Source organism: Prionailurus bengalensis, chromosome X (genome assembly GCF_016509475.1).
Source record: "Prionailurus bengalensis isolate Pbe53 chromosome X, Fcat_Pben_1.1_paternal_pri, whole genome shotgun sequence".
NCBI classification, from domain to species: domain Eukaryota; kingdom Metazoa; phylum Chordata; class Mammalia; order Carnivora; family Felidae; genus Prionailurus; species Prionailurus bengalensis.
Genome location: NC_057361.1, coordinates 89560670 through 89586885, shown reverse-complemented (window position 1 = coordinate 89586885; position 26216 = coordinate 89560670). Strand labels below are relative to the sequence as shown.

The following is a 26216-nucleotide window of genomic DNA, read 5'->3' as shown; positions in this document are numbered from 1 at the left end:
GAGAAGGAGACACAGAATCTGCAACAGGCTCCAGGCTCTGAGCTGTCAGCACAGAGCCTGATGTGGGGCTTGAACTCACAGACCGTGAGATCATGACCTGAGCCGAAGTTGGATGCTTAATCGACCGAGCCACCCAGGCACCCCTATCTTTTGACTTAGATGGTAGTTATATGGGAGATTATATAGATACATTTACAGATATATATATATATATATATATATATATATATATATATATATTCTATCTCTGTCTCTACATCTAATATATATTATTAATATTCCAAGGAGGTATGAAGAATGAAGAAACTCAGGACATGTAAGATACTGAAAACCAAGTGAGGAGAGTATTTAAAAATTGTGGGGAAAAAAGACTGAGATTTGACATCTGGATTAACAGGGTACAGACTGCTGGTGACTTTGACAAAAACAGCATCTATGGAGTAGTGGATTAGGGGAGCAAAATCTTGACTGAAGTATGCTTAAAAGAAAATGAGAGAAAAGTATCCACAGATAGCGAATAGAAAATTCTGAAGGCGTTTTGTTGCAAATGGGAGCAGAGGAATAGAGCAGTATCTGGCAGGGGAAGTAGGATTATGATAAGTTATTTTTTAGATAAGTGAAAAGAAAGGTGTATTTGTGTGCTGCTGAGAATGATCCAGTAAAAGGGGAAAACTGATGATGTGGGAGAGGCAGGAATTTCTAGAATGAAATCCTTGCGAAAACAAGAGGGAATGGAATCTATTGTACAAATAGAAGAACTGGCTTTAGATAGGAGCAGTAACAGTAATTAATAGACAGGAAGGCAGAATATACGTGCACAGATGCAAGTAATGTGGTGGGTAAATGTGGTAGTAGTAATCTGTGAGAATTCTCTTACTGCTTCAATTGGTCAATGAAAGAGGAAGCAAGGTCAGAACACTAAAATGAGAATGAAGAGGAAGTGTTAAAAATTTGAAGAGAGAAGAGAAGGTGTAGGCTCGGAAGATGTGGTAATTTAGAAATACCAAAACTAGGTTTTTGTTCCAAGTTAGTACAATGAAGTGAGAGGAGGGCAATGGAGGCCAAGGTTTATGCATGGGATTGTTTACAATGATGGATCATGTAATTTTACCTAGGTGAAGAGGGAAGAAAGGACATGAAAAGGTTGAGGGATAGTCAAAGTTGGGAGGTATCAGTGAGGCTGAAGTGATATTGGAGTCAGGTTATTATAGGTAGTGAGCTAGCCAGGAGATAGTGGTCAGGAAATGGGACTCATGAGATCAAGATTACAGAGGTGTGCACTATTGGTAATGAGATGGTCTTGGGGTAAGACCCTGGGAATGAGTAGCTGAGGTAGAGTGGAGGATACAGAGGATTTTGCTGATGATCTGAAAGAATGAAGAAATGACTATTGGGATCAAACCTTTCATTCCTTGTTCTCCTTGGAGTCCTCTATCACCTGGAGATCCTGGAGGGCCTGGAGGGCCTGCTTCACATATATCATCACCTGAGATAAGATAAAGGATAACAAGCTACTTGTTGTGAAATATTCAGAAGGCTAAACAAAAAGAAAGCCTGATAGGCTAAAAAAAATATTTTCAGTTACTTCTCCGCGGTAATGCAAGGACCTATAAGCAAAAGGAAGATATAATACTGGTGATGATTTGAAGAGAAAATTTAAACATCAAAGAATCACCAAAAATCAAAAGTAGAGGCAGCAGTAGAATAATGCCAACCTTCAGCTGGATTCACTTACAAATGAAAACAAAACAAAAACAAAAGAATTTAGGAGAAAAGTATATCTTACTAGGAGGGATTTGAGGGCCAGGAGGGCCAGGAGGCCCTGGAAGTCCAGGAGCCCCAGGCTGTCCATCAAGTCCAGGAGATCCAGGAATAGAAAGTCCAGGTGGACCTTCATCACCTTTCTGGCCCCTTTCTCCAGGAAAGCCAGGGGGGCCAGGAGGACCCATAACTGCAGTCCCTAAGATAAAAAACAATTAAAGTGATAAAATGATCTTATTTTGGAGATATTACATCAGTTCTCAATGAGACATAAGTAATGATAAGATCTTCCTTTAATGTATAATGCAGTTATGTTGTTTTTTCTATGAGAATCAGTATCTGAAGAAAGCATGAACAGATTTTTTTAATGTTTATTTATTTATTCTTGAGAGAGAGAGAGAGAGAGAGGCAGAGAGGGAGGGAGACAGAATCCCAAGCAGGCTCTGCACTGTCAGTGTACAGCCCAATGTTGGGGTTGAACCCACAAGCCATGAGATCACGACCTGAGCCGAAACAAAGAGTCAGATGCTTAACCGACTGAGCCACCCAGGCACCCCACATGAAAAGTTTTAAATAATGTAAGTACCAGTTTGAAAGTAAGAAAGAATAATTTAGTGTAGCTTTACTACTTTTGGAAATGTACTAATAACCCTCTACCCACTCTTTGATGCTATGATCTTTTAATCTAAGAAATACTAGAAAACCATTAGCAAGAGAAAAAGAGGCATCTCAAAGTTCTCATGTATACATGGCTTTATTTCTGGACATTCTTCTGTTGCAATGTCTATTCCTGCACCACAAACATATTTTTACAATAATGAAAGTAATTATCATAATTATAAATAATTTGAAAACTTTTTTCAAAACGGGTAAGAAAAATATGCCCATCTTTGTCCTTTTTAAACACCATCCTAGAACACTTGGGTGGCTCTGTCGGGTAAGTGTCAGACTTACGACAGAGAGAGGGAGCCTGACTCGGGTCTCACGGACCATGAAATCATGACCTGAGCTGAAGTCAGAGGCTTAACCGGCTGAGCCACCCAGGTACCCCAGTGTTTAACTGTTTAAATGAATTAACTCTCTCTCTGCTCCTCCCCTACTCGAGCCTCTGTCTCTCTCTGAAAAATAAACATTAAAAAAATCTTTATTAGACTTATAAATTTATCTTCTAAATGCAGTTTAGAATCAACTTGTCAGTTTCATTTTTTAAAAAACAGTGGAAGTTTGAATGAGATTAATTTGAATTTAAAGACTAAATTTTGGAGAATCACCTGTTTATAATATTGAGTTCTTATATTAAGAAATTAAGTATAGCTCTCCATTTATTTATTAATTTTATATGATTTAATAATATTTTACAGAATTCTGAAAAAAAGGCATACACATCTTCTGTTGAGTTTATTCATGGGTTAATTTGATTAGTACTGTGAATTTTATTGCTATTACTATTGTCAACTGGATTTTTTCCTCTTACATTTTCAACTTTTCATTGGTGAAGAGGAAGACAAATTATTTAAGTATGCAACTAGCATATCTGCCCACCTTGCAAACATTCTAAATTCTGGTAATTTGACATTTGATTCTTTTAGGCTTTTGGGTAGATTATAATAGGGTTTGTAAATAACTAAAATTGTGGGTTTTGTTCCATCTTCACACCAGACTTGTAGTGAATTGGCTGGGCACTCCAGTATAAGGATAAACAGTATAGGCGACTCTGAGTATGTGTATCTTATTTTTGACTTGAGTGAGAATGTTCCTGATGTTTCACCACAAAAATATGACATTTCCTGTACAGTCCTGTGCTTCCTGTATGAAGCAGATAGCTTCATCAAGTTCCCTTTTAAACTTCTTTAATAACTTCTTTACCCTTTAAAAATGAATGGGTACTGAATTTTATTGACTGCTTTCTTTGCAAATATTGCCTATTCTCTTTTAATCTGTCAGTGTAGTCAATAATAGAAATGTTGAGCCATCCTTGCAATCTTAATATACTTCTGAATTGATCTGCTAATATTATTTATTATTGTTGCTTCTATGTTCATAAATGAAACTGAATTATATTTATGACTAGTGTTATCTCCCTGGTCGCTTGGCATCAATGCTTTTAAATTAAAGGTCTTTTTAAAAAAATATGTTCTGAAAAAGTTTGTAAAATATCAGAATTTCCCACCCAACAACTTAGTAGAATTCATTCACAAAGCTGTATAATCACTCATAAAACCAGTGCCTTTTTGTGGAAATTTTAACATTTCCAAATCTTCCATGGTAATTAATATACTTAGTTTTTTTTTTTTACTTTCTCAGGAAAACTTTAGCAATTTATGTTTTTTGTTTCCTGAGGAATGCGTATTTCATTTAGAATTTCCAATATATTGATATAGTTTTACAGTTTTCTTATAATTAAAAAAAATTAATTGTATTTATGGTAATAATCTTTTCTTTACTGATTTTATTTGTGCCTTCACTTGCTTTTCTCTTGATCACAGTTTATTCTTGTATACCTTTATCAAGTTTTTCCTAATTTTTTATGTTTATGTTATTTCTTATAATTTTTTCAAAGTAGCTCATTTATTTTTTAGTATCTTTAATTTTGTGATAAATTAAGGATACCATTTTGGCTATGTTTAATAATTTTCGATATAAGTTAGTTTAGCATTCAGTAGATTGTCATTTCCATTTCTGTTTCCTCTTTACCTCTCGAGTTATTTACAAATGTGCATTTTAATATACAAATGTAAAGAAATTTGGTGCTTTCTGTTGTTAATTTCTAACTTCATTTCACTGTGGTCACGGAGCATGGTTTGTATATAATTTTAAAAGATTTCTGATTGAATAAATTTCTATAAATGTTTCATGTAAGTTTGAAAATAATGTATATTCTCTGCTGCACACAGCTTTTCTCTTTCCCACATACACAGTTTAATTGTCTTGCTCAAATCATTTATACCCTGATTTATTTTACACCTCCTTGATATGTTAGGTATTTACCAATTTATCACTTGTAGTTTTTCAGTTTTCACTTTACATATTCAAAGCTGTATTTTTAGATGCATAAAGTTTCATGACTTTTACATCATTGTGGTTTAATTTGTCTATCTGTCCATATGAAATGTCTTTTTAATGTATTTCTTGAATTGAATTCTATTTCATACTATATTAGAATTGTTAAACCACCTTTCTTTTTGATATCACTTGCCTAATATCTTTCAACTGCTGTATTTAAAATTTTTTATGTCCTTTTAATTTATATAGGCTTATTATGCACAGTATATATTTTTATTTCAATTTTATTTTAGTTTTTGTCTTTTAATCAGTGCTTAGTCCTTTCACATTTATTGGAGTTACTGATTTATTTTTAACTTCTTCTTGTCATCTTATATTTTATTTTCTATTTACCACAGTTCATGTCTGTTTTGTTCCAATTCTAACTTGTATTATGTAGATCAAGTTTTTTGGTTATTTTCTTTCCTCAAAGGATGTGTAAGCCATGCATTTTATTTACATTTTCTCTAGTGGCTACTAAAATTTTAGCCTATGTATTTAAACTTATATTTTTCTAAAAACTTACAGAGTTAATAATATTAGTATTCTCTTTCTCTAATAAGACAAAAAACCCTTATGATTGATTTCCCCTACTCTCTCTGCACCCTTACATCCTATGTTAATAATGTATATAGTTATCGTTCCATTTTGTTACTTAAAATACCTCTATTATTTTTTTGATCAATACTTACTTAGACCTCATATATTTTACCAGTATCTTTCCTAACCACTGGTTCTTGCATCCTACCCATCCCCACCCCCAACTTCATCCTGAATTAATTTCTTCCTTCTTAGACTAAACCCTCCAATATCCATTTTAGAGAAGTTCTGGAGGTGGTAAATTTTCTAAGTATCACATGTTCACACTAGGATGATAGTTTGATGTAATACAGAATTCCAAACTCATAGTTATTTTCTTTATAACATTGAAAATTATCTTCCTTTGAATCCATTATCTTCCTCTGACTCTTAGTGCTTTGTTGGTGATCTGCTTTTCCCTCATATAGTTTTTAAGGGTTTATTTTTATCCTTAAATTCTAAAATGTCTGAACAATGTGTCATTATGTACTTTTGTATTATTCTTATTTCACTCTTGCTTGGTAATTCATAAGCTGTTTCAAAGGGACTCATGTTTTCTTTCAAATAAGTAGAAGTTCTCAGTCATTAATTTTTCAAATATTACCCCTTGTCCCATTCTCTCCCCTTTGAACTCCATGTAAATTCTAGAACTTCTAAATTTATACCTATGTCTCTTAATTTTTCTTTCATATGATCTAATTCTATAACGTTTTTGCTGCATCCTGGGAGAATTCCTTATCTGAATTTTCTAGACACAGTATGTGTTTAGTCCACTATCTTGAAATTGGAAATCCAAAGTGTATACTTAGAATTAAATGAGACCCACATTTATTCTTTCTCCTTGGGAGGATCATGGATTTTCACTCATCTCATCATGTTAATATTTCATTAGCCAAATTTTTGAAGGGTGGGGAATAATAATTTATTAAACATACATGTGTGTCAGGTACTATACCAGATGCTTCTTCAAATTTTACATAAATCCATACTATCACTTCATTTCAGAGAACATCCAAATAAACATGCTAAGCAAGGGTGGTGCTCAGGCTGGCCAATTTAGAAATGCTGTACTATGTTGTTTATCTTCAACAAGGGAATGATATAACAGTTAGTATTGAGCCCCCAAATTTTATTTCACACCAAATCACCATGGGGATTTCTAAGCAGATATTTCTGGCCTTCTAAGTGGATAGTTTACTATTTTTATGCAGGAAATCTTATAAAACTAGGCATTATTAGAATAGCATTCCTTTCCATAGCAGCACAAAAAAAATGCAATGATTAATTTTTGGATCACAAAATCATTGGGTATAATTTATTAATAATAAAAAGTGGAAATGGTATTTTTAGGGTAAAAGGGAACTATCCATCTGACTTGGCTTTTTCTTTTTTAAGTACAAGTGAGAAATTTGGTGAGACAGGTTATAGTAAGAGTTGAGAAGTTTCTGTCAATTAGAAAATACTCATGTCTTTTACTGCCATGCTCACCTTGGAACTAGTATGATAATACTGGACATGGGGATTAGTAAGGATGCTGTAAACACAAGAGCATTAAGTACAGTCTCTTTTACCTGGAGGTCCAGGGAGGCCGGGTGGACCCTGTATTCCAGGAAATCCTCGCTCTCCTTTTTCTCCAGGCAAGCCAGGTAACCCAATGCTTCCTTTTTCTCCCACAGTTACACCAGTCCCAGGCCTAGGGATTACCTTTATTATGAAAGAAAAAAATAAAGGAACTCAAAGAGGAAGAGACTTGTTCTCCTAAAAATAACCTAGCAGCTATATATGATTACAGTGCCATCATTTCACAGAGCTGTTGGATGCAAAACTATTAAGACTACTACACAGATTATGAGTCACATCCCTCATCACTCCTTTCCTTAAACTTATTAGAAACTGTTTAATACCAGTAATAATATTGCCACCCTCCTGAACCCCAGCCCAAGATTACAGAGCTAGAATTATTTTTTATGTCTCTAATCACATTCAATTCATTCCAATTACCTAAGCTTGATAATTATTTACTGAAAATGTCTCTCCGATTTGTCCCCTTCTTTCCTATTGCCACAGCTACTATCCCCATCTCACACTTGGACGAACAGAAGTACCTCTGAAATTCTCCCCTTAAATCCAAATCTACTGCTAACAGATACTTTTTCAAAAACCAGTTTTTCTGTGTTAGATATCCAGTGTAAGGCCTCAAAATTCACTACTTCTTACTATGTCTGATGCCACTTTTCACCCTGGACTCTGTCAAGTCTCTTCTCACTTTCAGTACCTCTCTCCTTTATCACATCTCCTGTTATTTTTAGCAGTAAAGTTTTAGGACAGTGAGGACTATCTCATTATACCCACTTCATGCATCTTGCACATTCTTGTCTTTAACTTTGAATATACCATTTCTTTTTTTTTTTTAATGTTTATTTTTGACAGCAAGTGAGTGAGCAACAGAGGGTGACCATGGGAGTTGCAGAGAGAGAGGGAGACACAGAATCTGAAGCAGGCTCCAGGCTCTGAGCTGTCCACACAGAGCCTGTAGTGGGGCTTGAACTCACAACCTGTGAGATCATGACCTAAGCTGAAGTCAGATGCTTAACTGACTGAGCTACCTAGCCACCCTAATATTGTCTTTTAAAGTAGCACCACGTATATTTATTTCAGTGATGCTACCATTCAACAAAGGGTGCTTGGACTCCTCATTTTTTAATGTTTATTTATCTTCAAGAAAGAGAGAGTGAGAGACAGAGAGAGAGAGAGAGAGAGAGAGAGAGAGTGCAAGTGGGGGAGGAAAGAGAGAGAGGGAGACACAGGATCTGAAGCGGGGCTTGTACTCACGAACTGTGAGATCATGACCTGGGCTGAAGTCCGACACTTAACCAACTGAGTTTACCCAGGCGCCCTGAATATGCCATTTCAAACATCTGTAATGTCATCTCCCAATCTTTCCCTTTATCAACCCACATTTTTTTCTTCCTGTAAAACAAAACAAAACAAAACAAACTCCTCTCTTTTGGGAGGGCTTTATTGATTTGAATCAACTAACTGATTATTCCTTTTCTCTTGGTCTTTGTAGAATCCCAGTGTTGAAACAATTTCATATTAAATAATCTAAAGAAATTAATCTCATAGAGCTGTAATGATAAATAAGCTTTAGTTTTAAGATTGGACTGAGGTACAAATCAACACCCACTGGCAAGGTATGGTATTTCATCCTGGCTCTATTGGATAGAAGAAATATTCAGACAAAAGGAGTCTGAAAGTTGTGGGACTTGGAATGGAGATAGTTCAAAAAGGAAAGTGAGCTACTGGATAAGACTGCAGTCCCCAAATTTCCATTTCTTCTGGTTTTTATCAAAATTTTATTATCTCATTTCATAAAGAAATTATTTCTTAGAGAACAAAAGTTCTGATTTTACAATGAAAATTAATAAAAATTGTTTAAGATCAGGGTGTCTGAATGGCTCAGTTAGTTAAGCATCTGACTCTTGATTTTGGCTCAGGTCATGATCTTGCGGTTCATGGGATCGAGCACTGCATCAGGCTCTGTTCTGACAGCATGGAGCCTGCTTGGGATTCTCTCTCTCTCCCTCCCTCTCTCTGCCCCTCCTCCACTCACACTCACTCTCTACTCCCTCCCTCTTTCTCTCAAAATAAGTAAACTTTTAAAAAATTGTCTACGATCTTCTTTATGTATATCCTTGTTAGATCTGTGAAGTACTAACTATCAATATCTGAGACTAACTCTGGACAGAAATAATTAAATTAATATTACTCAAATGTCCTGAACATACAGGCTTTATGGCACTTGCACCTTTGCAGATTTAATGCAATATAAAAGCAAGAGTCTTACCAAATTTCAACACAAATGAAAGCCAATATGTTAAATTGCATCAGTGATATTTTATTCTTAATAAGATTGGAAACGTATTTGACTTAAATTTCATGGTGAATGCAAACATTACAGAAAATCCATAAACCCCCTATGTGTATTTTCATAGAGCAGTTACCTACATTTGATTAAGAGCCCCTAGAAGGCACATACTCAGGGAAGAAAGAGGTATGAATCAGGCAATTGTATAATTGAGAAAACCTATTAAGACCAAATCCATCTTTCCAGGGCTCTGTAAGGGAAAAGGCCGATCCCTCATTCCCCAAATTTCTTTTATTGAAACTTTGTAAGCCATACTTGCACCACCTGCTGGTTACTTGATAAATACTTTGGCAATCATGAGGCAAAACAACCCAATGCCATAATTTTGGATCTTTACCATGGAGAAGTAATATACAGGCAGAGCAATACAAAGACTTTGAGGTCAACATCACTGAAGTTTTTATATGTAGACTTTTAAGCCAGTAAAAGTTGATAATGACTGGGGCGCCTGGGTGGCACAGTCGGTTAAGCGTCCGGCTTCAGCCAGGTCACGATCTCGTGGTCCGTGAGTTCGAGCCCCGCGTCGGGCTCTGGGCTGATGGCTCAGAGCCTGGAGCCTGTTTCCGATTCTGTGTCTCCCTCTCTCTCTCTGCCCCTCCCCTGTTCATGCTCTGTCTCTCTCTGTCCCAAAAATAAATAAACGTTGAAAAAAAAATTTTTTTAAAAAGTTGATAATGACTTAGAATTTTGTTCTATGAGGAAAAGGTACAGAGTACATTAAGGCACAAAAATGAAAATGCATTAATAAGTTTGATAAATGAAGACTGAAACGAAACTTACAAGTCCAGGAGGGCCAGTTGGGCCAATGTCACCTTTTTGGCCCTGTTCAATACAAGTGTAAAGTAGGTTAGTAAAAGTCATATGAAAACACTGATTTCCTTAAAAATGTAACAGATATCTAGGTTTCATGAAGACCCAGGAATCCATAATAAAATATCTCTAAGAGAAGTACTACTTGAGGTAATGAGACAATACTGAAATAAGCCTAGTCAGACCTGTGATGTTGTCTCAGATTTACTAGCTATACAATTTTGACCAAATCAATTAACTTAACTGTCACATATACAGACCAGCCTTCTAAGGTTTTTCTAGATGTAACATTCTTTGATTTTAAGATTGCTATTTTCTAGCAACTATAAATACTTTAGAAAGAAGATACTGAATAAAGAAATTGGTACCACTAGAATCAGTTAAAAGCATTATATTTTCTTACATCTAGCCTTGTTTCTTTTCATAAAACTTGTTGAAGGCATAAACTAGATGTCATTTCCATTAGTCACAGATATTTTAGAGCTGATGGATTTAGCTATCATCAGGAACAGCTAATAAATTATAACTGCTTTTGTGAGTTTGCTCTTAGAAACTAATGAAAGACAAATTCAGAAGCAAAACTGTTACTCTTAACCAGTAGCTACTACAGCATTAAAAACACAGTATATAACTTATTTTACTGGCCAAAACCCAAGGATAGATGTTTCTCTCACACCTCTCTTCTTGTTCTAGACTTGTTCATAAGAACTTTGCATCTATCTAAAAGTTTCTTTTAGTTTAAAGAGTTACTTTGTCCTATCAATATATTTACTACTTGAAAAAAAAAACTCTTGTTCTCTGAGTATTTATTATCTTCCTTTATTCTAGCTGTGGTTCTCAGTCCAAGCTTCAAGTTGGATCTAGTTTAGAGATAAACCAACATTAAAATATACACCCTCTGGGTACATTCAAGTTTGTAACACTTTTTCCTCCTTGCCTGCAGAACAAAGCTTTTCAGTACTAGTTTTCATATAAAGCAATTAGAGACCAGAGAGACTGGAAAACTGGATATTTTGTGATCTGCTATAAACAATGGAAATGTGTGCTTCATATATTCTTTCAAGGTCACTTTTTTTTCCCAAAGTAACACTTTTAAAATAAATAACTAAATAAATGACTTCAGTCATGCTGTATAGCCAAATGGGAAAAAAAATGACAAAGAATTATCCACAGACTTTCAGACAATAATTGCACAGAGAATGGAAATGTTTAGTGTAGACATTCTAAATTCATAGCTACAAGCCTTTTTAGTATGAGGACCTCACTAAAATAGTGCTGAATCCACTTTCTGGAGAACAAAAGTTTTGCTGATACATGCTCAAAATAAAGGCACCAACTTTTCACAATGTAAATGCTAAAGTTGAACAATTCTTCATGTATTTCCACCACATGAATTGTGATTTGTGACAATGACCAAAAATTTAGAGGAAATGGTACAAAAGAAAAAGGAGCTATACCAAAAGATGAATAAAGAAGGTATGTTTTGAATACAAAAGCTAGTTATTTATAACTTTTTCATTTAAAACTCAACCTTGATATATATATATATATATATATATATATATACACACACACACACACACACACACACACACACACACAATGGAGTATTACTTGGCAATCAAAAAGAATGAAATGTTGCCATTTGCAACAATATGGATGGAACTAGAGGGTATTATGCTAAGTGAAATTAGCCAGTCAGAGAAAGACAAGTATCATATGACTTCAACAAACATGAGGAATTTAAGATACAAAACAGATGAACATAAGGGAAGGTAACAAAAAAACAAGGAGGCAGACAAAACATAAGAGGCTCTTAAATACAGAGAACAAACTGAGGGTTGCTGGAGGGGTTGTGGGTGGGGATATGGGCTAAATGGGTAAGGGGCATTAAGGAGGACACCTGCTGGGATGAGCAGTAGGTGTTATACATAGGGGATGAATCACTGGAATCTACTCCTGAAATCATTAGAGCACTATATGCTAACTAACTTGGATGTAAATTATAAAACAAATTAAAACCAAACAAACAAACAAATAAATAAATGAATGAACTTCACCTTGGCAGAGAACAGGATTATGTTTAGAATAAAACCAGTCACTTCAAAGTATTAAACTTCTTACCTTTTCTCCATCCCTTCCTGGTTCACCAGGGGAACCAGGATCACCAGGTAAACCCTTTAAAACATAGAGGACAGAATGACATCAGCAAAAATGGTGGAGTAAGAATGTCCAAACATGCTCTCCTCAATAAAAGCAACAAAGAACACCGGCAAAAATGGTCAGAGTCAACTTTTTTAGAAGTCTAGAAATTAGCCAAAGGCTTGCAGCAATCCAGGAAGGTTTGTTGGGGAAAACAAAATGATTGAATCTTGGTAAGAGCACAGAGCTTTCTGGTATTTGAACCTGCTCTATTCCCATCACCCTTCTTCAGCTCCACACAACCTTGAAAACCAACAGCTCATAATCAAGGTGAATACCAGCACCCTAGCAGCAAATGGAAGGGACAGAACTGGTTGGAGCACTTTCAAAGACCCACTGACAAAGAACTGTAGTGATTTGACCTGTCTGGTGATTGTCTTTATTTGACCTGATTTGAGTTTTCCCAGGGAAAACAGAGAACATCTTTTCCCTGAAGATATCTGTGAAAATCAATCAGAGGTAATTACTAATCATCATGGCTGCCTAAAACATGAAACAAAGACCACAATTGTTCCCAAAAGCTAGGAACTAAGACCCCAAATTTACCTCCCATTAAGCCATTTTATGTTAATTTGTGAATCTAGAGTTTATAAATTGAGGACTGCCTGTTTAGCAGAATCATCTGGACACTGATTTATCTGATTTTATTACTTCCAACTTCCAGTCTTGTTAAGAAGTATCCCTTTCTTTCAGAATGGTCTCCAAAATCTTATCAAATTTTGTCCTTGAAAACCTCTTTTAACATTAGTGTAGATACTCTTGATACTGAGGTCGCTTGAAATAATGTTCCTGGACTTGGACACTTTTATTTTCCTCTTTAATTTATAGTAATTAGAATGATCTGTAAAAATTTTTATTGAAAAAACTTCTGTTCACACAAAACATCGTATGTGAATGTTTTAAGCAGCTTCATTCATAATGGCCCATACCAGAAACAACCAAAATATCCTCCAGTGAGTAAATGAACAACCAAACCTTGATACATCCCTACAGTGAAATACTACTCAGCAATAAAGGGAATGAACTATCGATATACAGTACCATGTATAATGCTATGTTAAAGAAACCTGATTCAAAAAACTATATACGGTATGACTGCATTTAAATGAAATTCTGGAATAGGGAATATCACAGGGATGGAGAACAGATCAATTGCTGCCAGGGGCTTTTGGTGGTAAGGATGGGAGAAGACTACAAAAGAACATTGGGGGAACTTTTGAGGGTGATGTAACTTTTTTTTATTATAAAGCTGATTATACAATTATATGTGTTTGTCAAAACACACAGAACTATACACTGGAAATGGTTCATTTTACTGTATACAAGTTATAGCTCAATAAATCAGATTTAAAATATGAAATAAATTCATATTCAAAAGAGAAAGTATAATATCAATTCCTGCTATTTCCAAACTCAAGCTTGTTTGCCATCCTGCTTCTATACCACCACATACAAATGTTGCCATTTTAGGGGGTCAGGTGGGAGGATGGACCTTTATCTACTCACTGGAATTCCTGGCTGCCCATTCTCTCCATCTTTGCCTGGTTTACCCTATAAGAGTCAAAGAAATGCAATAATATAAATTTGTTATTTAGGAAGTATGAGATTAAAGAATATAATAAGTTTTCTTTCTGCCTTGGACTATATATTAAGTAGACTCTTCAGACTTCAATATTATGATAAATAAATGACTATGTCAGTTGTGACATTTTGAGACAAAGAAAGTAGGATTTACGAGGAAAGAATAAAATTACGCACAAACACAATTTAAAATCTTTTGTAAAGAGTATTAATAGTCGTAACACTTACTCTTTTGCCAGGCTCTCCTTGCTCACCTTTCTCACCTTTCACACCACCTGGAGGACCCTGTACACCGAAAAGTAGTTTTACACAGGTTCGTGGAGTGCTATGTATAAATACCAATTTACATTAAATGACTCTAAAGAATTTTAGGCTACTTACCGGAGGACCACGTATCCCTGGAGGTCCAGGAGGCCCTCGGTCACCAGGAAGTCCCTATGCAGTAATAGGGGAAAGGAAAATAACGTTAATACTAGAGCTAGCTAAAAACACTTTTAACAAGTTGAACAATGGACTCATGTAGTATAACTAAAGACAATAGGATGTTTCTAATTCAAAGTTGAAATTTGCTAGGCAAAAGAACCAGAGCCATCTTTGCTTACCTCAGTTAATTTCTGATGTGTGCACAAGCCAAGTTTTTAGGTAAATAAAAAGACAACACTTAAAATGAAATTATTAATGGTACATTTTATAAAAAGCAAGAATACCCATAACCAGTCAATATAGGAGCTATATAACACACATCCATTTTGGCAGAGAATTAAATGACCTGATCCATACTGATTGCAGAGTTTCAGTCAATCTGTTCTTTATTAGCATTTAAGTGAAACAAAAATATACACACTTTGTTCAAGGGTGGGCCACTATACTATAAGTGATTTGTATGATCCCATCCACTCTAGTAGATACAAGGTATCAGATAATTATTTCTAAACACAACAAGGGTTTATACAGTAACACTATTTGTCATCTAAGACGATGATCTACTTTACCATGACCTAATTTCATACACAAATGCATTATCCACAATAGCCAAAAATGCAAATGATCCAAATGTCCATCAACTGATGATGCATAAACAAAATGTGGAATATTCACACAAGGGAATATTATTCAGCCACAAAAAGAAATGAAGTACTGATATATGCTACAATAAGAATGAACCCTCAAACTAAGTAGAAGCCAGACACAGAAGATCATGTATTGTATGATTCCATGTATGTGAAGTGATCAGAATAGGTAAATCTACAGAGCCAAAAAGCCGATTAGTGGTTGCCTAGGGCTGAGAGTTTGGGGGGAAATGAAGAGTGACAATAAATAGGTATGGGGTCTTGTAGGGGGTGGTTGAGGAGAATGTTCTAGGATTATATTTTAGTGACGGTTTCACTACCCTGTGAATATACAAAAAAATGGAACGGTACACTTTAAATAGGTGAATTGTGTGGTATGTAAATTATATCTCAATGAAACTCTTTAAAAATTTTAATTATCTCACATTCTTGTTATTTTTAAAATACCTTCACATATATAACTATATTCCAGCTTATAATGCATTTTAATGAAAAGCCATTTTTATAGCAAAATGTTCATTGGTTTCCTGTCTACATACTCACCTGATCTCCTTTCTGAAACTCTACATCAATTGGTCTTTTCTGTTCACTGATCTGTCCAGGTGGCCCAGGGGGGCCCTGAAGGCCTTGCTCACCCTGTTTGCAAGATTTAATAAGAAAGTAATATTTCATAATTTACACAGACAGTAATACAAAACATAAGCTAAGTCAGTGGCAAGAAGAAAAAAGACAAGTTCAAATGATGAGGAAAGGAGAAAACTGAGGGCTGAATAATCAACTTTTTCCTTTACTCACCTTTTCACCCTTGGGTCCTTGGAAATTTAAGCCCATATTCCCCTGAAGAGAGACATTTTAGTTTAAAATCTCACTGACAATAACAAAAAGAATTCATACCAAATAAGAAATGTAAAGAAAAAGAAAATTACCTTTGGTCCTGGAAGTCCTGGTGGACCAGGAGGGCCCTAAGAATAGTAGACACAGAAAAAGAGAAACAGGATATACATTTATTAAAAATTATTTGGCTTCAGGGGCGCCTGGGTGTCTCAGTCGGTTGAGCATCCGACTTCAGCTCAGGTCATGATCTCGCTGTCCGTGAGTTTGAGCCCCACGTCGGGCTCTGTGCTGACAGCTCAGAGCCTGGAGCCTGTTTCAGATTCTCTGTCTCCCTCTCTCTCTGCCCCTCCCCCGTTCATGCTCTGTCTGTCTCTGTCTCAAAAATAAATAAATGTTAAAAAAAATAAAAAAATTATTTGGCTTCAAAAAATGATTTGTTTTCATAAAAAGTGAGGGCTGAAAATGCCCTTCAAAATAGTATCTTCCTGTTTTATTCTCACATTTAAATTGATTTTACCAATCTAGATGAATGTGGAGACTTCCTGTACCAGCATACAAGTAGGCAGAGGAAGAAATGCAAGGATGAGTAGAGGCAGAGGGGCAACACCAGTGCCAAAAATAAATACAAAAGTTAGTCTCAACAAACATCAAATTTCTCGTATCAGAATTATAGGTAAATGTAGGTGTTACAAGGCAATTAACTCTCTAGTTCTAAAAAGCATGTGTTTCCCGTTTTTAGTTCTGTCTCATTTTTATGTGACCTGACTTTGTATATCTGAGAATGTTTCAAGGCTTGAAAAGTTAGATAGGCATTTGTTTGCCCAAGTATATCACTTCTTGATCTCAATGGATCCATTTATTTACATATGGGGCCCTGGTGGCATTTCTAAGACTTTGCTTCACCTGTTGAATCAGGGTTAACTGAAGGAACATTCAGGAATGCAGAGTGCATCAGTTATATAGCCACAAGAGTTGGGGAAACTCAAGATGTAATAACACTCGTAGGGTTTACTGATGTTGTAACAATGGAGTCAGGAAAAAGTGCCATAGTCCAGGGTCTCATGCATTGCAGGGTGTCTACAACTAAAATAAACTAAACAAAAGGGTTTTCTAATTCTCCCCAATATATTTCCAGGAAAGCAGAAATCACAATCTTTTCTGGTAGATTCTCTTAGTATTTACCAAATGCTATTTCCTTCAGTCAAGAATAGAGGACCAATTGTCACAAGCAAAATTGTACAATCTATAAAGGGATAATGAAAACTGTCACTTAAATATATGGGACATGAGAGAGTGGCACATGAGAAATTACTTTGACTGAAGTACAATTTTCTTGCCCTTTTAAGAGGGCAATAGTAAAGCTCTAAGTCCAAAGCCTGACTCGAATGAAATCTAAGTATTGCAGGGGCAAAAATACTCAGAATTTAATTACAGGAAAAAATATGAGTGACCATTGAGGTAGTAAAGTAAGAGAACTGGTTGCATACTCAAGGTCTTTACAAGTTGTTGCTTCTTTCCTGAGGTGCACAAATCCTTATCCCACTGCGAAGTGATCCACTATCCTCACCAATCCTGTTTAGTCCCAGGCCCCTTAGAAACAAGAGCCAATATTTTTTGGGGGGGAATACCTGTTTTTTGTTCCTCTTAAACTGAAAACTGCAGATGGAAGAAACATGTTTCATCAAGTGACTAGAGAATTGCCTGAGAAGACTTAATGAAATGGCCAGAATCAGCTTCAGCACTGACACATCAAGAGGTAACCAACAAGATATTTTATTTTAAATCTTTGCTTTTAATGAGAAAAAATGAAATATGGCCTTTTGTAGCAACGTGGATGGAACTGGAGAGTGTGATGCTAAGTGAAATAAGCCATACAGAGAAAGACAGATACCATATGGTTTCACTCTTATGTGGATCCTGAGAAACTTAACAGAAACCCATGGGGGAGGGGAAGGAAAAAAAAAAAAAAAAGAGGTTAGAGTGGTAGAGAGCCAAAGCATAAGAGACTGTTAAAAACTGAGAACAAACTGAGGGTTGATGGGGGGTGGGAGGGAGGGGAGGGTGGGTGATGGGTATTGAGGAGGGCACCTTTTGGGATGAGCACTGGGTGTTGTATGGAAACCAATTTGACAATAAATTTCATATATTAAAAAAAAATAAATCTTTTCTTTTGTGTACCTCATTTTTCTCCATCTAGAAAATGGAACTATTACTTAGCACATATATTGTTCGCCATAACATTGTAAAATATCCTGTAAATAATATATATATATATATATATATATATATATATATTATAAGCATTGACAATGCATTCTACTTTCAAGTAACAGAAACAATATTAGTATTCCTATAAGAAGTTTTTCAAAGTAGGAGAAATGAAATTCCAGAAGCAAACTTACCATCAAACCTGGTGGTCCTGGGGGACCAATCGGCCCTGGTAAACCAGTGGGACCAGTTGGGCCCTGTTATAAAGGAAGTGAAGAAAAGGATGAAAAAAAAAACCCTCATTATATCACACAAAGAACTACACTAAATGAGATTTATACTTAAATAACTGCCACAAATTGCTTATACAATTCTATAATTCTGCAGTATTATAAGCAGAATTTTAAAATGTATAAGAATAAAAGGATTAACTACAAAGAAATTCAACTAAACAGAATGGATGCAGCTTTTAGAAAAATTCTGTTTTACAGTGGTAGATAACAAATGTAAGACAAATACACTGTAAGGAAGTTTTACAAAATAAAGTTATAAAGATGGGCATTTAGTGGGTCTTTTATGCTAGAAATGGGAAAGGAAGGGCTACCAGTTTCAAGGTAGCTTCTCTATTTTAAAAGAAAAAATAACTATGTATTTACCCAAAGAAAATGAAAACACTAATTTGAAAAGGTATATGCACCCCCATGTTTACTGCAGCATTATTTATAATAGCCAAGATATGGAAATAACCCATGTCCATCTATAGATGAATGGATAAAGAAGATGTGGTACACACACACACACACACACACACACACACACACACAGAGGAATATTCCTCAGTCATAAAAGGAATGAAATCTTGCCATTTGCAACAACACAGATAGATCTACAGGGTATAATGCTAAGTAAATAAGTCAGTCAGAGACAGATAAATACCATAGGATTTCAGTCATATGTAGAATTTAAGGAACAAAACAAAGAGATAAACAAAAAGGCAGAGTCTTAAATAAAGAGAACTGGTGGTGCCAGAGGGGAGGTACATGGGGTGATGGGTGAAATAAGTGAAGGGAATTAAGAGAACACTTATTGATTGTGATAAGCACTGAGTAATGTACAGTTGAATCATTATATTGTACACCTGGAACTAATATAACACTGTATGTTAATAAAAATTTTAATAATAAATTAAAAAAATTAAAGATTTTTAAGAGATGCAAAAAATTAAATTAAATTAAAAATAAGATTGAATACAAGGAAGGAAGTGAGAATAACTGGAACAACAGATAAGGGAATGATGTAACTATTGTGGAACACAATTTGGCATCTTGAAAAGCTGAAAATTTGACTTCAGTGAACTCCAGCAATTCTATATCTAGGTGTAAATCCTGGATTATTCTGTAATTTAAAAAAAATCCCCAAACAACCAAATATTCAATAATAGGAGGCTGGAGAAACAAACTGTAGTATATTCATACAATGGAATGTTATAGGGAAGTAAAACTGAATGAACTATAGCCACAGACAGTAATATGGATATATCTTAACATATCAAATAGAAAAAGTTGGAGAAAACTACATAAATGTTATATTATTTTCAAGCAAAATTAAACACTCTTGCTTAGAGATATACATATATAAAATAAAACTATCTTTAAGAAGTAACAGAAAACTCAAAATGGTACTTATGTCTTAGTAGAATGCAGAAAGATGTGAGTCCCAAGGGAACCACAGGCTGATTCACAATTATTTGAAATGTTCTAGCTCTCAAATGCTATTTTGGGATCATAGGTGTTCATTTGGTAGTTATGCTTCATAACATACATATATTTTGAATGTATTCTGCTGCATTTTTAAATATTACATAACAAAAATTTATGAGATAAAGGGCAACACTGAGAGTTCTTAAGAGCACATGGATGGGTGATGTCAAGCATGGAATGAGATGGCAGTTACTGAAAAAAGTGCCCGACATTACATCTTAGTAATCAAATATTAGAAAATACTGATTATTTTGGCAAAGGGATCAATCCTTGTGAAATACAAACCTCAAGAAATTGACTACCTGATCTATAAATACTTGAAAAATATTGCTATTTCTATGTGTGTTATCTATAGGCTAAAATAACTTATTTTCTTAAAATTATGCTTGATGTTCACTATGCATAAATTTTATTCCTTCAGGCTTCAAAACATGTTCATGTGTTATGCATAACTAATAGTGTTACAAATGATGTCTTCTAATATCGTAAATGGGAGACCTATGATTTGTATTTTCAATCAGGCCATTTACAATTATCAGGACTACCCCTACTACTTACTGATCCTCACAGCACAAAAATAAGAATACAGAAGCCTATTTCCGCTGTCAAACCCAAAAACAAAAATTTCCATGGAAACCGGATAGAAAGATAAAATAACAAAACAGTCCTTTATAAAACTCTAGATTGCTTTCATTTTCAGGTATGAGGTATATGCGACGTCTATCAAACTTCAGATGATGATTTCTGTAACTAAAACAGAGGGTACTAAAGGCTGAAGAAGAAAAACTGATGCTGTGATTGTATTTAATCAGTAAAGAAGAAAATCACTGGATGCTTACTTGTATTCCAGGAGGACCTGGATATCCTGGATTACCCTTTGGTCCTGGCAGCGATGACATAATTATACTACCTGGTTCTCCCTGAAAGAAATTATCAATGGAAGTTGTAACTAACAGTTACAACACATGAAAACTGGCAAAAGCACAAAAAACGATCTGAGAATTAAATCTGTCACATAAATGTCCTGAGGATTAGGTGATCTCAGTAATTAACATGAATAAATTTACCTTTTAAAGACAAATGGGAAAGTGGCCAAAATACACTGAAGTACAATCAATTTATTAAGAGCCTGTGATACCTTCAGTTACTCATTCATTACAAAAACATTTCTTAAATATTAACATTTGCCAAGAATTGTGTTAGGCTCTGGATACTCAGTAGAGAAGGAGACAAACAAGACCTCTGTCCTCATGTTGCTAACAATATACTGGAGAAATGCAGACCATAACATGTAAACAAATAAGATGACAAAATGTTCTGTTAAAGGCTATGAAGAAAAAACATGGTACATGATAAAGAAATAGTGGAGGACTAAGATGAATTGCTAATTATGTGACCTGATAGAGGTGCTAATTATTGTTACAATGGCAATCATGATATATAAAGGTATCACATTAACATGTCATATACCTTAAATGTATACAATGTTATGTGTCAAATATATTTCAATTAAAAAAAGAAATAGTGATGGAAATCAGTTTGGGTACTCAAAACAAGGGCAATCTGTGAAGGCAACATACAGGCAGAGATCTAAAGGATAACGAGTCAGCCAGGTGAAAATGGGTAAGAGTACTAGGTAGTTTAAGGAGCATGTGTAAAGGACCCCAAATGTGAAGAGTTTGTACATTCAAATCACTTAATGCAGACCCGTGTGATGAGCGAGCCCAGGGAAAAGTGGTTTAAAGAGAAGTCAGGATATGTAGGCAGGGACCAGAATACGCAGGTCTTACAGGCCATGGAGAGGAATGTGGACTTTATCTCAGAGACAGTGGGAAGCCCTGTGAGATTAAACTATTGATTTATGTTTTTAAAAGATCATTCTTGACTACTATATATAGAATAAGTCAGGCTGGGAGGTGACGGGATAGTAGTGAAAAAAAAAGACTAATTAAGAAGAAGCTATTGCAAGAGTCCAGATGAGACATTATGGTTAGTCTGGTGGCAGTGAGGATGGAGAAAAGTGGATGAATTTAAGATATATTTAATTAATTAATTAATTAATTAATTTATTTATTGAGAAAGAAAGAGAGAGGGAGGGAGCGCTCAATCAAGGGAGAGGCAGAGGGAGAGGGAGAGGGAGAGAAAGAATCTTAGGCAGGCCCCATGCCCAGTGTGGAGCCCAACGTGGGGCTCAATCTCACAACCATGAGATCATGACCTGAGCTGACATCAAAAGTTGGATGCTAAACCGACTGAGCCACTCAGGCACCCCAAGATATATTTTATAGGCCACATTAACAATATTTAGTGATAGAATGGAATGAGGAGGTGTGTGAAGTTGTAGAAGACGTAAATATTAACTCTCAGGTTTCGGGGGGGGGGGTCAGGTCTACATTGAATGTGTTAATTTGAATGTCTGGGGGATATAAGAGTAGAAGTCAGGGATGCAGTTTAATACATGCATCCAACTCAGAAGAAAAGTCTATTTTAGACTCACTATCCAGTAGCTGGGTAGTAAATAATACCATGAACATTAAGAATATTGCTAGGCATAGAAGAACGTGTCAGAATTGTGTCCTGATACCTGCTGCATAGAATAAAATGAGCTTTTATAGAAGACTGTGTGATGACCAGAAAGACACAGAAGCAAAATCACCAAAAGGTAGTGTCACAGAAGTCAGGGGAAAAGAGCATTTCTAAAGGGAGCAAATGGTTAACTGTATCAAAAGGTAATGGGAATTGAAAGATCAGAAAAGAAATTTGAGTCTTATATACACGTTTACAAGTATAACAGCACACAAAAGATACTTAAAGCCATGGGAACAAAGGAGATTACTTAAGGGTAGCTTGTGTGTACGTGCACAACTTCTAGAAACATCCATTTTAAGACAGAAGTCAGAGACATTATCTGATTGAAGTTGTAGGCTTTTCATATATTTTATTCAAAATGTTTACTTTCCTAGCATGGAATGCTTACCTTCATACCTGGGATCCCAGGAGGTCCCTATTATTAAAAAGAAAAGGATTGTTTTATACATATGAGAGGGGATCGAGCAAAAGAACATACTACTTTCCAAATAGTCAGTTGAGTGGATTACTGTAGGGTCATTCTAAGTACAAAGTATCTTAGAGATGACATTTATATGAAATACAATGGAATCCTTACATTTACCCAGCACAGAGCTATACTACCAACTTTTTTTTCCTAAAAATCTTCTTATAGTTTACTAGTTTAAAATGTACTAACTTTGCTCCACATGAACACACTGAGCTCACTTTCTACCCTTCTGCTTCTTCTGTCAATTCCTGTGTTCATTATAATCCTAAATTTTATAACTTACTGGAGGACCCTGTAAACCAGGAAAACCGGGACTGCCTGGAAATCCACGTTCTCCCTAGAAGGAGTTAAAAAGAAAGAGTAATGGAGGAACAAGAAACAAAACATAACTATACCAACAAACAATGACTTACTAAAAAGATTTCGGTTAAAAGGCATTTTGAAACATGCCAGATTGCCAAAAATTCATTAGCTTTCCCTTTCCAATTACTTCAGTGTCAACTGCCCATATCAATTCAACCTTCTAAGATACTTTTATCCCTACTCATCAATCCCAATCAGAAATAAAGAAAAAGATCTTCTACCCTAGTCATTTTCTTCTGACAAATCCATTTTGAGACAATCACACCACAGATTCCTGGTCATCATCACATTTAATAGTTAATGATTTATCTCAATTTCCTGCCCATGTATTATATAGATCCTTATTTTAACTGCCCCATTGCATTATTCTTTTATTGTAAACTATTTCAAATTATTTTTGTAAAGAGGAAAAGATGGTAAGAGAGAATGCCATTAATATCACCAAGAGGACAATAATAGCAATAGTTCTAGCAATTGCAGGTCATTATGTTTTCCAGGCACCCAGTTTTTCTCACTTACTATTGTAAAGTAGTAATATAGACATTTGGTTTAGAAAACAAAAGCTAAAATTGCTGTAGAAGAACCCCAATGCAACCTCCTTTCTAATACCTACATGCCATGGTAATCCTAGAGACATCTTTGTCAGAGGCTTAAAAGAGCAAAATTATTACAGCTCTGTGCCTTTGAGTTATTGTCCAGTATTCCTCTCTCCATCACTTTTTACATATGGAAAAAATTGGCCCAGAGAGAAAGGAAGTGGCCTGCCTATCAAGTTTAGAAGACACAAAACCAAAGAACCCATATATTCTGATTCCATCTCTAGAGCTCATTCTATTAGTTACATAGTAAAGAATATTAAAAAAAATTAATCTGAAAGTATACATAATGAATCCATCTAGAACATTTTTTGCTCACATAATTGGGGGCCTCAAACACAAAGTAATCATGACATCTGCTAAGATGCTGCTTTACAAAAAAAAAGAAAAAGTCCCTTTAAATGATATGGCATGCTATATACATTGTTGACACACTGGTCTTCAAATTTACAACTTTGGCTAGTGGTTTGTTGCTCAAGGCAGGCTGGCAAGCAAACAAACAAATAACCAGAATAGACACAAGAATGTAGCCCATTTTAACAGCAATGTTTCATGCAAACTAACTCCACGCAGGTAAGTTTGTCCCAGCTGAAATGAAGAACACAAGTAAGCCTCACAAATCCAAAATAAAAAATTTATTATTGTTGTTATTATTATTATTATTATTATTATTGGCTCTTATTATTGTTATTGTTGTTATTGTTGGTGGTAGTGTTGGTAAGGGTCACATGATTTGAAGAAAAGTTGGAGGTAAAAATAACTTTATTGCCTTCAACTATATACTACAATAATTATCACAAAATATAGCCTTCATGATACAAAATAGTTTGTTCAAGTTATTTTAAATATGTACCCTATATAAAATCTAACACATGCCATTAGCTACAAAATCTAGGATATTTCATGAACAGTTCCATAAAGTATCATGTGCAGAATGGAAAATGCTGAAAGGATATACAGAAAATAATAACATATTGCATTAATATATAGGAAAAGGAAAAAAGTAAGGGAATAAGATATAAACTATCAAAAAAGCAAATTTTCCTCATTGTTTTTCCTTGCTATCACTTTATGATAAACCCAAACAGCTGATGAAACACAAGAAAAATGGTCATGAAAAAATGTTTTATCAAATGTAAAGTTTTATTTTTCTTTTTAAATTGTTAATTCATCATTTTTGCCGACAGGGAAGAATTTCTGTTTTCATACTAATAGTTTATAGTAAAAATTGATGTGCTGTATTATAGGTAGATTTTTAGGATTTTTCTTAGGGATGTTATTAGGCAAGGTCAAAAAATGTTTTAAACATGAATTTTTGAGAACTTACATTGTACCTAGTTTTTAAAAAAGGCAAAGCTAATGAATGACACTCACAAGTATTACTCTTAACAACTGATGTAATATTTGAAACATATATATCCTAATTCCTTTTTAACTCTCACCCTAGTTTACACTAAAGTCAAAACAGGATTCAATAAAATAACTTTAAATCCAATGCAATATCACAGCTGAATACACGTGTTTAAAGAATTACTGATGTTTTAATATATTGAAAATGTTAACTCAGAACATATCCTATGTATGTTCTAGACCTGTAGCTACTATATCGCCAACATTCTTCATATTGATTTCTTCAAATTTTAAAATCTATTTTTATCAAGCATATTGCCTAAGATTAAGTTGAAGAAATCTCACCTTGGTTCCATTGCATCCTGGGATACCTTGAGGTCCTGGGGCTCCATCGTGGCCTGGCATTCCCTTTGAAAAGAGATATAACACATGTATAATATTTCTTTTAGATTACTTTTTAAGGGATCTTCAATTAAGAAGCCAAATTCTACTTACAGGAAGACCTGGTGTCCCTGGAAATCCAGGAAGTCCAGGAGGACCCTATAATTAGAAATAAATTCCTTGAACCAAACAACAATCAGTACGAGTAAAATTATATGCTACCCAAAGGAATTATAAAAATTACATTTAGAATAGCAATGGACAAATGTGTCTCATTGATTATTAGCATTCATTCTTGCTATAGAAAAAAGCTCCTACACATGTTTAAAAGTCTCTTTTATAGGAAACTATAGAAGCAACTCCTATCTGAGGGAGCATTGTCTTCATTGCACTTAGCAGGAGCAGGCAAATTAGTGGAAGAAATGTCTTTTCTAAAAGATAAAGCAGTTCTGCCAGGTTGGTGATGAATACTGAATTTAGCAGGGGATGGGTAAGTGGCAAATATATCTGCTCCTGAGAATATCAATGTGATCACTCCAAAAATTCTTCAATCAAATTTACTTGTCAGAATTGGCAAAAATACAAGTTTGACAATATTCTTTGTAGGTGAGGCTCTGGGAAAAGGTACTCTTATACATAGCTAATGGGATTCAAACACCACGGAGAGAAATTTGAAATATCTAGCAAAATTAC

At 34.9% G+C, this 26216-nt stretch overlaps 1 protein-coding gene across 5 annotated transcripts in view; it reads right to left on the bottom strand.

Annotated features, from left to right (window-relative positions):
- Nucleotides 1–26216, bottom strand: part of COL4A5 (collagen type IV alpha 5 chain) — a 236518-nt gene that overhangs the window by 85880 nt on the left and 124422 nt on the right. For all 5 annotated transcript variants that reach the window (XM_043570931.1, XM_043570929.1, XM_043570928.1 and 2 more), the window contains exons 5-21: nt 25638–25682; nt 25488–25550; nt 23117–23170; nt 22753–22779; nt 20615–20695; nt 18210–18272; nt 15900–15935; nt 15769–15810; nt 15517–15609; nt 14285–14338; nt 14132–14188; nt 13829–13873; nt 12245–12298; nt 10091–10132; nt 6954–7086; nt 1787–1960; nt 1403–1486 (exon numbers count right to left, since the gene is read on the bottom strand). In XM_043570931.1, coding sequence (XP_043426866.1) covers nt 1403–1486; nt 1787–1960; nt 6954–7086; nt 10091–10132; nt 12245–12298; nt 13829–13873; nt 14132–14188; nt 14285–14338; nt 15517–15609; nt 15769–15810; nt 15900–15935; nt 18210–18272; nt 20615–20695; nt 22753–22779; nt 23117–23170; nt 25488–25550; nt 25638–25682 — 1147 coding nt within the window. The remainder of the gene's footprint in view (nt 1–1402; nt 1487–1786; nt 1961–6953; nt 7087–10090; nt 10133–12244; nt 12299–13828; nt 13874–14131; nt 14189–14284; nt 14339–15516; nt 15610–15768; nt 15811–15899; nt 15936–18209; nt 18273–20614; nt 20696–22752; nt 22780–23116; nt 23171–25487; nt 25551–25637; nt 25683–26216) is intronic.